Source organism: Aedes aegypti, chromosome 1 (genome assembly GCF_002204515.2).
Source record: "Aedes aegypti strain LVP_AGWG chromosome 1, AaegL5.0 Primary Assembly, whole genome shotgun sequence".
NCBI lineage: Eukaryota > Metazoa > Arthropoda > Insecta > Diptera > Culicidae > Aedes > Aedes aegypti.
In genome coordinates, this window is record NC_035107.1 from 184695274 (window position 1) to 184708445 (window position 13172).

The 13172-nt window shown below is 35.4% G+C and overlaps 1 protein-coding gene across 4 annotated transcripts in view; it reads right to left on the minus strand.

Moving 5' to 3' along the window:
- The window catches only part of LOC5567407 (NADPH-dependent diflavin oxidoreductase 1), a 39004-nt gene extending 26142 nt beyond the window's left edge, over positions 1–12862 (minus strand). The window contains exons 1-7 of one of the 4 annotated variants that reach the window (XR_002502654.1): positions 12675–12850; positions 12502–12609; positions 11598–12442; positions 2581–2668; positions 1695–2512; positions 370–1071; positions 40–307 (exon numbers count right to left, since the gene is read on the minus strand). Coding sequence is in view for 3 of the 4 variants with exons in the window: in XM_021854943.1 (XP_021710635.1) it covers positions 11598–12423 (826 nt within the window). In the remaining variant the exon portion in view is untranslated. Of the gene's footprint in view, positions 1–39; positions 308–369; positions 1072–1694; positions 2513–2580; positions 2669–11597; positions 12443–12501; positions 12610–12670 lie in introns of those variants that run through there. The other 3 variants (XM_021854943.1, XM_021854945.1, XM_021854939.1) reach the window with 3 other exon arrangements.
- Between the last annotated feature and the right edge of the window lie 310 nt (positions 12863–13172).

Below are 13172 nucleotides of genomic sequence, written 5' to 3' on the forward strand. Positions count from 1 at the left end.
TCTTATTTCAATTTATAGTATAATTAATTATGAACTAACCAAATATTGTACACTTTCTGTAACGGCGATGGTTCAGCATTCATGTACGATGACATGACGTGACTAATCGCGTTTAAGTACACTGCAGTACCGGTACTGTCAGGGATCTTATCTAAGCAGGAAATCACTCTTCGCTGGGTCATTTTTTCTACTGGTTTAAATTTCATCTTGTCCTTTTCCATTAAATCATTCAGAGTCAGTCCATGTTGGTCTTTTGATACAGATGATATAAGTTCATGCAAATGTATCCGGGATACACTGTAGTTGCCTGAAATTGTAAGAAATATTTTCGAAAAAAAAAACAAATTATTTGAATTGTAACACTCTTACCCAATATCAATTGTTTTTTCGGATTCATGAGACGGGTTCGCATTTTGTTCGCCAAATGTGTTGGATCTTGAATGCATATGGCCGACTCGCTGCCAATGAACCAACTTCCAAAACTACCAAGCTGTTCTGTGGCGAATCCCATCTCATCCACCATAGCTCTAATGAACCTGCTATCACCGTCCGTTGCTTTTGCAACCAATTCAATTCCTTCTTTTTGAAGCTGTTGTTCAACGTGATGCCATTTAATTTTAACTGACTCTGTATCAAATCGGTTATCAGTACAGTAGTATAGGCAGCAAAACGGTGATGCTCCAGTTGCTATAGGTTGAGCCATGGCCAACTGTACGTTTCTGCCTACAGGATACTTTCGAAGATGGCTAATAACTTTTTGTGGAGTTGAACAGTCAAAAAGTCCTATGATTGGTAACCCAGTATTAGTGTCTAGTGTTGCAACAAGACCACTCAGCTGATCTGTATCGGATATATTCAACGCCTCCTGTGATCCGAGTGGCATCTTCACTCCAGCAAATTTGTGGAGGATATCCGTTGCATTCAAGGTATGCTTTTAGCTCTTTTATCATCAAGCAGCCTTCAGTCATTTCTGAAGCTTGATTTTTAAGGTGTCGCTGTAAAGTCCTAATATGAGGAGAGGGTGCATTTGCTTTTTCAAACGTATAAAGCTCTCTCCCCCCCTGAATGAATCTGAAATATAATAAATGCTCAGTTCTACGTAGAGTGATATCTTTTTCAGGGCCGGTAGCGAGTCACTTTTCAGTTATTTGGTTACTTTTTTTTAAACATGTAAATTTCAAGTTATTTTTTCATTTTTTTTTGTGTTTAGCTCAAGTTACTTTTTTAATAAAAAATATTAATTTTAACCATTTTAAGAAAAATGCACGAATTGGTAAAAAGTTTCTGACAGATTAAAAAAAACGATAATGACAATAAAAAAGTTCCAATTCTAGGAAAATTTCAATGGATATATACATTTTTTGAAAGAAGTTTTTTAAAAATTCTCCAATGGAATTCTCAGAGTAAACTTTTGAGTAATCTTTGAGTGAACACTTTTCGCTACCAGCCCTGCTTGTTATTTAACTAGTAAGCGGTTTCTTCACCACTGCTTATGCCTTAAACCTAGTTTAACAATATGGATAAACGTGGTTTACGGCTTAAACGAAGGTGAAGAAATCGGACTATTCTATGTGTATACTGTCTTATTCGCATATTGTCCCATGTTCTATGGTATTTCTTATATACTGGGACGGTTATGCGATTAGGGGCAGTATATAGCACCTAAAGGTAGGTAACGAATATTAACTACAAACCTGTATGTGTAAAAATCCTTTTCCAAAGATGAATATCGCATCCCTTTAGGTACAGTAGAATTCGACCTACTAGCAACATGCAATTGGAGCTCCAGACTGGCCGTGGAATCATTCGTACTGCGATCGGCCTCATCGCAGCACTCTACAAGTTTAAAACTCTACTTTGCATGTCATTATTTGATTTTGAAAGTAGATCTTCTGACATGGTTTCCTCGACGACCTCTTCAGATTCGGATCTCACCTCGGAATCACTTAATAGTTGCTCAAACCCGGTGGCATCAATTTCTTCGATAATTAAATCGAAAGCCTCACCGTTTACTTGGGATACAGCGAGCGGATCCTTGGAATTATCATCACTCCAATCGGCCTTAGAAGAATTGGCTATGATGCTGTGTGAGTTGCAATCTATAACTTGCACGCTCTCATCTTGCAACGTTTCTGGTGAGTTCTCAAGCACTGTTGTTTCCGACTGAACATCATACCGCACTTCCGGTAGTGTTAGTTTGACGAATTTTGAAGATGATGGCTCTGCATTTTCTTCTGAATTTTCCGACCTTGCGAAGGCCTTTCGTTCAACGGTTGGTCTTTTACGGGTTTCTGTTGTTTCCTCCGAAACAAATTTGTGCACATTTTTAATGTGTGCGACAAAGTTTGAAATTTTCCACAGTCCTGATTTCTCTGGCCGACAAGTGATTAAACTACCTGCCGGGCACAACGGGCATTGTAGTTTTGCCATCATGATTTGTTGTTCATTCGAAACAGATATTACTATCCTTTCTAACGATTGGAGAAATTCTTGCAAGTTGTAGTCACCGGACCTAGAAATCGCATGTACAATGTGTTAGGATGAAAATATTTAGATGAAAACTCTTTAAGTGTATTATACCTTGTCTGATAATATTTAATCACCCTTTGACGAATCAAGCTTGCATGCTCCATATCTTGTTCCATTTGTACTTTTGCAGTAGGAAGTCCTGGAATAGTTGCGATTGAATTTGCAGCTTTTCTTTCTTTCCTGAAGAAATGATTGATTCCTCGTCTTTTGACTGTGGCTGCTAGTAACTTCAGAATGGCCCTTTCACCAGCCAGGAACCGAAAATCTTTGGGCTGGTTACCAAACTTTTCGAAGCATTTCAAAAGTTCCTTAGGAGCAGTTGTGGTTGAAATATTTTGCAAATCCTGCTCAATATTTGCGATTTCGTCGTCTCCAATGTCTCCGAGTGCCGCATTCAAGTATCCCGTATATTCTAGGGCACTCTTTACGGAATGTAGGATCCGGCCCACTTCCTTTTCAACGGCATCCCAAAACTCCTGCAAATGTTATGTGGTAAACATTATCTTTCTACCACTAGCCTTTTAATTGAAAAAAACTTACCATTTAGCAACAAACGTATAATGCTTATGTGAACTTTACTTGGATTTTGAATTTTACGACTTGAAAAAATGGCGATCAGTTGTTTTCTACACCTACTGCGCAAGGATTCGCATCTGTTGTCGTTTTTCGTCCCACATCTCATTCTATCTGTTCGCATCTTCTTCCATCTTGAGCAGCGCTCGACAGTTTTCGGAAGTAGGTGTAGTGCAAGGCAGATAGAAAAATCTCATGCATGCACACTGATCTAAACATGTTGATCAATCCTTTTTTATAGCTTTTGGCAGATTTAGCTGTGTCGTCCCCCTCGAATAATGGTGACAGCTGAAAAAATGCCCTACAAAGAGCTGAGAAGATGGTATTTAGATCCAAATTTAAGTCAATGTGCAACATTTTTCATTGGAATGAATAATAGTAGAATAAACACTTATTAAACTTCTCCAAAAAATCTCTGCCGACTTGTCAAGATTGTTTTACTAATGAGTTGAACAAGTCATTTTTCCTTCTATTAAAGAGCCAATATTCCACCAAACAAATATAATTGTGTAAACAGATGTACAGGAGACGAACTAACGTTTTGGTTGCTTCGCACTTCAGCTGTTTCCATGTTTAACATGAACATGATTAAAAGCTGAATAGGTATTTTATAAAATCCTAATACAACATAGATATATCATCCGAGCAGGTCATCCAAAGAAGTCCAAAATAACGATTACTAAACAGATTGTTCAGCAACAAAGAAGCCTTACAAAATAGGTCACACCATAGCCAAATTTTTGAAAAATGGACAAAATATCTAAAAATTGCGTTGTATTCCTAATGTATTGCAATGTTCAAATTACTAATATTATTATTATTTATCTTTATTTGAGTGGTTTTTCGCCCTTGGCGAATTCGTCACTAACTTACTAATATATAAAAACATGTTGGATACAATAATAACTGATGCTTTCTCAATACAATATTCAAATATGTTTAGAAAATATTTTGAATCAGTCTTCTGACATAGGATTATTGATTGAAATATATTTTATATTTGTATAATGTTTAATAGATGGAAAAAGTGCGACAATTAATTAAAATATTAACCTAGTAGAAATATTATACATTTAATAAATGAATTTTAGTATAGTTGGATAAACAATTCAATTAAAGTTTAAACAAGTTAAAACTTATTATGAAATTCGATTAATCATTTCAGACTGTTTTTACTTTGTGAATAAACTTTATTTTTGACCAGCATTGAAATAAATTTTCTCACTGTGCGCTATAAATAGCCCTCTGTGTTCAGCTCGCATCAGTACTGAACAGCAGCAGAAGTAATGCGCTTATTCAGTTGTTGATCAGCATAGCACGTGTTGATTAGTTATTGTTGAATAGAAGCTTATGCATGATCAATAATCAGCTACAAGAGGTTTATATTGGGCACTGGAAGGCTGATATATGAATTCAAGGATGGTGCAGATGGCAAGGTATACCGCTAACGATGGGAAAGTCTCGAGTTTGAATCCAGTATTCAGGTAATTATTAAAAGTGTGGTTATTAATTCATGGTAAAGGTATACACTGCATTTGATGTATACAGTGTTAGCGATTTTTAGTCATTTATTTCTTTTCAATCAATTTTGTGGCAGTTGTATAAAAGCTGAGTTGAATGCTTATAAAGCAATTTTGAAGTTGTAGAATAAAGCCAATATACAACGACACGCTTTAAAACTTCTCCAAATTTGTGTGAACAATGCCTGAACAAAGGCTTCACTTGGAAATAATTAAAATGTTGTTAAACATGATGCTGAATTAAACTGCAATAATGTAGTTTGTTAAACTAGCGTTGTTAAATCATCAATCCTTATTAAGCTAAGTGAAACCTGAATAAACATCATTACAATATATGATTACAGTCACTAAATGATAAGAAGCTTAATAATTTCGCCAGATTTGCTTGAACAATGTGTGCGTAGCAGCAGCAAAGTAATATAATAAAGCAACTATTCAGTATGTAGTTGTGAAAAATTGCTTAATAAATGATTATAAAATAGGCAAATGTTTCTTGGGATGCTTCACGGCAGTAACACGAGCAACGTGCATGCGCGACTTGCGCACATATATTTGCAGAGCAATCATTTACCGAAGAGCGGAGAAGCTGTATGTATTTGTTTGGCATTGGTTTCCTACAACACAATCAAAGGCGCCGTCATCGTCGTCATTTCCCACCGCTATTTCTTGTTTGCGCCGACGGCTGGTGCCGAATTCAACACAGTCGTCACCACCCGTCGTGCAGTGGGTAACTCACACACGAACAAGTGTGGGCGAAACCAGCATTGAAACGAGGGGAATATTGAGAGAGAGAAACAGTGAGAAAGCAAAAAGTCCCAAATACAGCTCAACGTTTCCCCTCCTTCTGTTGTTACATAGGACACATAGACGGGGGGGGGGAAGTGACGGCGTGGCATTGAATGAATCAAATTGTTGTTGTTCGTGAGAGACTTTAACCCCAAGGTCATTCGTCTCTTCTTCAAATGAATAAAAACAAAGCACAGCTGGTGCCTGCGATTATCACACCGCAACAAAATGAGCAGTTCAACTTGAATGTTGAAGCAGTTCAACGCACGTGGATACAAAATGAAATAAAACATGATTGTTGTGTGCTCAAATCAAAATATCCGATGTTACTATAACTGAAACAAAATGACAGAATTGAATGTCCAATAGGGTGCGGCTTATTTTTCAAAAGTTTTCAAAACCAAAAATTCGTATGCTCTACTGAATTCAAATCACATGGAAAGAGAATCCTCAAAATCTGAGCCAAAAATATTAACATTTAGGGGTGGCGCAGGCGTCTTGAAGGTGAATTTTCAAGTTATAAAAAGTGACCTTCAGAGTAGTAATCATAACTTTGTTGTTTTTCAAGCGATTTTAAAACTTTTAGCATCAATACTTTCAAAATTAAATTTACGAAAACTTTGTAGAACTTCAAATTTGTCTAAAGTCAAAAAAAGTTTTAGTTAAAAGTAATTTATTCCAAACTTTTCCTCATTTTACTAAAAAAATCAACTTTGTTCGACCATAACTTCATGATTACTCAACCGATTTCAAATCTTTTTACATGCTTTTGGAGCTATTTTAGTTGGTTTTAAACTGTTCACACAACACATTTCACTAAAAATATGTCTTGACCAAGTTATTCAGCAAAAACTGCACAAAAACATGATTTTTTAACGAAAAATGCCAGATTTTTCAAATTGTTGCCAGTTAAATATTATCTCTAAAGCTGAAACTGGTTTTTCTCATTTGTTAAACCTTTGAGAAGGAGTTTGCAACAATTTTTAAATAATTTTGAAACCAAACTATGTTTGCATATGTTGAAAAATATATGCGCTATTCAACTCGTAATAAAGGATAGATGCTTTCTAAATTTAAGTTTTATAGAAAAAATGCAATTTCTGGCGAAAAAGCTTAAATAATCAAAAGAAATTTGATTTTTTCATTAAAAATTCATGCTTTTGGATAGTTTTTGGTAAAAAACTTAAGCAAAACCATTTTTTGGAGAAATGTGTTGTATGAACAGTTTGAAAACAACTAAATTTGCTTCAAAAACATGTAAAAAGATTCGGAATCGATTGAGTATTCAAGAAGTTATGGCCCAACTAAGTTGAAATTTTCAGTAAAATGAGTAAAAATTTGTATAAAAGTATTTTAAACTATGACTAGTTTTGATTTTAGACAAATTTGATGTTCTACAGAGTTTTCATAAATTTAATTTTGTAGATAATGATGCTAAAAGATTTGAAATTAGTTGGAAAATAACAAAGTTATGTTTGCTTCACTGAAGGTCATTTTTTATAACTTGAAAATTCACCTTCAAGGCGCTTGCGCCACCTCTAAATGTTAATATTTTTGGCTCAGATTTTGAGGTTTCTCTTTTAATGTGATTTGAATTCAGTAGAGCACACGAATTTTTGGTTTTGGGAACTTTTGAAAAATAAGCCGCACCCTAATGTCCAATGTAACAATTGTTGAAACAGAACGACCTATGTGATTTATCCTATGTACAAATTTTTGGTCAAAACGTCCTATCTGATGTTTTTATAGATTTCAGTGTAATTTCCAAATAAATTGACAAAATTTCATTTCATACGTTGAACTCTATTACACTGCTTCCGTCTACAAGCAACACAGTGGGGAAAAATTGTTTCATTTTGATACAGTTTCAAAATATATTTTCACAACCTTCAAGCTCGATTTACTCGAAATGTGTGAATTGTTAGATAGGCCGTTTTGAAAAGTTACGCGAGATTTCTTCGGAAATTTAAACGGAATTTCTTTTGGAGCATTCTTCGGATTTCCTTTTAAATCTTACTTTGAAGTTTTCTTCGGAATTTAGTTTGTAATTTCTGTCGGAATTTCCTTTGGAATTTACTTAGTACTTTTCTTTGGAATTCACGTTGTCTTTTTTTTTAATTTCCTTTGGAATTTCTTTTAAAGCTTCCTTCGAAATTTTCTTTTTGATTCACTTTGCATTTTTTTTTCGAAATTTATTTTGGGACTTTCTTTGGAATTTTCAATTGAATTTATTTTCGGGCTTCCTTTGGAATTTTCTACGGAATTTCCTTCGGAGTTTTCTTTGGAATTTTCTTTGAAATTTCCTTTGGAATTCCCTTCGGAATTTCGTTTGGAAATTACTGGCATTCACGGAAGAACTACTGAAGAATTTCGGGGAAAATATCAGAAGGATTGAAATAATAATTTTGGATGGATTTCCAGAACAGGGTGTCTACTCATTTGCAGAATTGAAATTCCCTGATATTTCCAGGTTTTTCCAAATTTTGAAAAATAATTCCAGATTTAAGAAATGCTCTAAAATACATAAATAACAAATGATTAAATTTAGGTGATTAAAAATTTATTTTCAAACATAGGTAGTATGGCTTCGAAACACTTAAAATATTTTAAAAATATTGTTTTATCTGTTTGTTCTAAATGTGTAAACAACATACGAAAAAATAGAGAAATTTGGTGATTTTTATTTAGTTTTAATCAACAACAATAAAAGGTTTATAAAATGATTTGAAAGTGTATTTAATCATTAAAAACAGACATGAATAAATATGTTATTTGTTCTTAAAGAAAAAATAACCTTTCCCTCAAAATGGGATTCAGATTTATGGACATTCAGAAACGTACCGTAAAATGGGGTGAAGTTTTGGGCGGTTCTGTTCTATAATCCCTAATAGGATGCAAGAATTCTAGAAAACTGCATTAAAAATTAAAACTATCGTTGAGGAATTGTCCATGCAAAAGTTTCCAAAAGAATACGTTGTGGAATTATCGACAGTATTCTAGGAGAATTTTCTGGGGTATCTGGAGAACTTACTCAGTTTTTGGACGAATCCCTGGATACATTTTTGCAATAAACAATCCATTGGAAAAATACTAGACTTATCGTCTTGAAGAATTACTTGAAGAGCCAATGAAAATGAATCATTGAGAAGTTTTTTAAGAAATTCCTGATGGAATCAATAAAGGATATCATTTCATTTATGAATCTCTAGACTCCGGAAAAATATGAGATATCATATGCGGAATGGTTAGAATCCATTTTATATTATGGAGAAATTACTTGGTGAAATTTTTACACAAAAACACAGTAGCCTATCAGGTGTAACTAAAAAAATCTTTACATTTTTTACATCTATACTGGTTATTTTTGTTCCTCGCAAATTTAGGATTTTTTATTTGTCCAAAAATTATTCAACATAATAATCTTTGAACCCTTACACAAACAACGTCTGGAATTTTAATAGCCATATAAGACTATAACCCCCTAAATAACTTTTCATAAGAATTTGTTTTTTTTTTCAAAATCATGGAAATTCATTTGTATGTTCAGATTCCTTTTCCACAAAAAAAAATCCGTAGTTTATGAACGGTCGCTAACCACTTTTGCTCTCCCGTAACAAAATTTAACATTGGAAATTATTTGAAACTTAGAATCATTTATAAAAATCCTGAGCACTAGTAGTTTGAACGCTGATTCATAAACTGTGACTGGTGTGTATATTTCCCACAATTTATTTTACTCAAAAATCATAGCCAAATCCATATAAATACGCATTTATCTTTCATAGCTATGTTTATTGAATCTATACATGTTGTCTGGGGTTTAATCTCTCACAAAAAATCTTTGAAACATACTTTAAAACATCGTTTCTAGCTAAGCGTCAATAGCCACAAGGCTTACAAAGTTACCAAAAAATACAGCCCAAATAGCTACAAAAAGAGTTTAGTAATATTGTTGGTACAAACCGCGATTTAGAGCTTTTTTACTTAGATAAAAAGCATTGAAACGACTGAACACTATGTGTTGCTTATCAGTAAAAATGATTCTGTGACGTTTTGTGATAAGTTTGGTAATAATTTTGCCTTCTAAAATCAGCTGATTCATAAATTGTGGGTGATTCAACTGCGTGGGGTTACTGTAGCATATATACGTCACGTACATGAAAGTTACATGAATGATGAGCAATGCTAAATGCATAATTACAAATTGCGATTTTTTTTTTTTTTATTAGCGACACTTTACACTACAAATTGCGATGAGCTGAGTGATATAATCCGCCATCCGGTTTGAAGGCGGATCGACGGTATCGAAGTAGATTAAAATAATTATAGAAGAGCGTATGGAAAATAAGAATGAACTGCGAATACATCAGACATCGTTACCATTGTTGCGCACTTCCAAAAACATTTTATTTTTATTAATATTTTTTGCAATAATTTTTCACGCAACGATAGTAGTAGAACGACAATGATTATCAGTTGATTTTCTCCTACAGATTTGTTTTTAATCACAATAGTTATTTCTTTCCGTGCACGCGCTCGGGAAATGAATCTGGTTATGGTGCAACAATCGCGGTACATTCGATGAATCCTATGCAACAAAACTGGTTAGCGCTGCCCGTCAAATTCCCTCATCAAAGCCATTTTGGTGAATATAACAACACAGCTAAAGCGTAAATCCATTCGTTTACTCAATAGAAATAATATACCATGCCAATGATTATGTTATGGTTTGAATAAGTTGTAAGAATGTAGGGGTGATCGGGGCAATATGGGCCACCTAAAGAAAACGTCATGGAATGCATAAAAAAACAGCAAAAAATATGGTTTAAATTCAAGTGACTTGTACTATAAAATGTTATCTTCCATGTTATGTAGATAATTAATGTTAACATCAACTTGCAAATTATTTCAGAAAGTTTTTGGAAAACCATGTTTTTATACGTGGTCACCAACCATATGGGGCAGTATAAGCCACCTCATTCAATCGAATGCTTTTTATTTAAAACAGTATAGAGAAGTGTTAATAGTGAAGAGTACATTATTGGAAAGGAAATTGCTTACAATTATTGATTCTAGCGGGTTATTTTTTAAAGATACATAATACATAGTAAACAGACCATGTTATACTAGTACTAAATTGAGATTTTTGGTTCAACGTATTTTCTAGCAAAGTGTTCCACTTGTAATGGTGCATAAAGATGACTATGCAGTAAAAAAAATAATCTGGCATATTTAGGCAATGCATTTTTATGTTCAAAACATGGTTTGTTTTGCTTAAATCTAGGTGGCTCATTTTGCCCCGCCCCTTCATCTTGAAAATAATATCACAGACAAACAGACGTCACACTCTCATCATTGTCCATCGACCACCTTTTCAACTGTCGATTCAAAAATATGGTAGGTGGCCAATCCACCACCCGCAGCGCTCGCATCGTTTTTGTTCGCGTTTGACGTTTACACACTACCGCCATCTGTTGGCTCGTCGGCCAAACATTAGTATGTTTTTAGCATTGGGCGTATATGTCCTCGTGACTATGATTTTCATCGAGGTTTGTTCTAAGTGTTACGTCTGTTTGTCTGTGATAATATATTGTTTTTCAATAATTTTGTTTACGAACAAATCTAATTTCGCTCACGAACGGTTCATTATGATCAGAAGTTTCAATGGATTGGTAAAATTTACCAGAATTATAAATATAATTGTCTTATAAGCTTAATTAAAATATGCCAAAATTATAAGCTTTTCATGACGAAGGAAAAATTTGTACATTTTTGTAAATATCTTGAGTATTCAAACGAATATTCTTACGGTTTTTATAGTGGTGGCTATTTGAGGCATCCTTTAGCAGATCATAACGACACTAGACATTAAAACCCTGTTTTAAGACTGGTTTGCTACTGACAAGAAAAGAAATCGCCTATCTCGATACGTGGAAAATTTCTTCCAAGGAATGGTCAAGAAAATCACATTTTTCTGATCGCAGTACGCAGTTGAGAAGAAATGTCACTTCAAAGGGGGCTCTCTGTAGGAAATTTCTTGACCTATTCAGTCAAGGAATTTCTTTACTTTTCTTGAGCGAAACAGCATACTTAGCTTTAGAGGTCAAAACCGGGGTGGCTCATATTGCCCCGTATGTTCATATTGCCCCTATGTACATGAATCATGGATTTTAGTAAAATTGCACTTACCGGAATCGATTTCCTGCACCAGGACAACGGTAGATTTGTTCAGTTTCATATTATGCTCTTGGAACAACTCGAAAAGTCTATCTACGTCTTCGGGGGAGTTATGGGGGCGAACATATACCACGTCGCCTGGACTCCAGTTGACACTTTTCTTCGTAAACGTAATGAATCTCACATCTTGAAAATGGTCTTCCGCTGTTGTACGTCGATTTTCTTCCACGGTTGTAACGAACAAATTATCAACTTTCACATCCGCGTACATGTCGTTTTCTTCGCTAGCTGGACCGGAAAAGGGCGCAACAAGCCATCGATACTCCCGAGGGCTCTCTTGTAATATTTGCAATCCGTTAGGAATTGGACTCAGCTCGATCAACTTGTTCCAGAAGTTTGTAATCCAAGGCATGAAAACTGCTCCGTATCCCAAGTCGTGCTGATCATCACAAAGTCCCACTGGAAGTAGGGCCGTCGCACCAAGTTGAAGTAGTCTTTTGTGGAGACGCTTCGCAACATAGTTAAACTTTGGGTATCGCGAATCCCCCAATCCCAGCACTCCAAAGAACATTCCGCGCAGTGAATCCGAAGGAAGATTTTTCCGAAGAAGGAACTTCCAAAATCGCTTCATATTGTCCGGTTCCTCGCCTTGGCCATAAGTGGAACACACCATGACGACAAATCGCTCGTCGATCAATTTTGCAATATCATATTCATCCATGGCGGAAACGGCCCCTTTCAGGTGATACATTTTGGAATCGCGCCATATCTGCTCGGCCAGGTCTTGTGCCGTTCCGGATTGACTTCCGTATAGAATCGTAAGATTTCTAGCCAACATTGAATTTTAAATGTTAAGCCTGTAATACAGATACATTTTTGTGCATAAAGACACATCTAGTTAATAGCTTCCGCTTACCTTAGCAATGAGATACTTGATGTAGGAATGAATCTCCCTTCAGTGTTTCGAATGTTCAGACGGTTCAGACCAGTTTAAATAAACCTCTTAAATCCACCTTATTGCAACCTGGAACGAATGATAACAGTCAATAATCAGAGAGATAACTGTAAACCAACACAATAATCACACACAATGTTGGATGCTTTCCACCGCAAGGAGCCGCCTTACAAGATAGATAGTGCTGGCCGAGAGGGTTGGAAAGTTGGAAGTGGCCTCTGCCAGGAGCGCTCCCCTCCAGATGATGCGATAAACACAAAGAAGAGAACAGTCACGGTGCCTGATGTGCCTGATCGGCCACCCCTTTCCACCCGAAATGCAATCTGTCAGCTGTCTTCCTGATGATTGGCAATAAGCCATTTTACAAGACGTTTCGGAACAGCTGATCGCCGCAACGGCGTCAATTGACAGGAGACCTGGGATTAAATCCAGCGTGATTTTTAACAACGCCTCATCTCACCAAACGGGGACATGGAGAAAATGACAAAAAAGAGATCCAAAAATGTTCGTTACTTCAACATTACACTTAGTTGTTGTATCAGTTACCTCTTTGTTACCCGTATTTCACATAGAAAGACACTTTTGTGATCGAAAATATTTTAATAATTTGTCTCCATTTAAGTTTTCGCCTA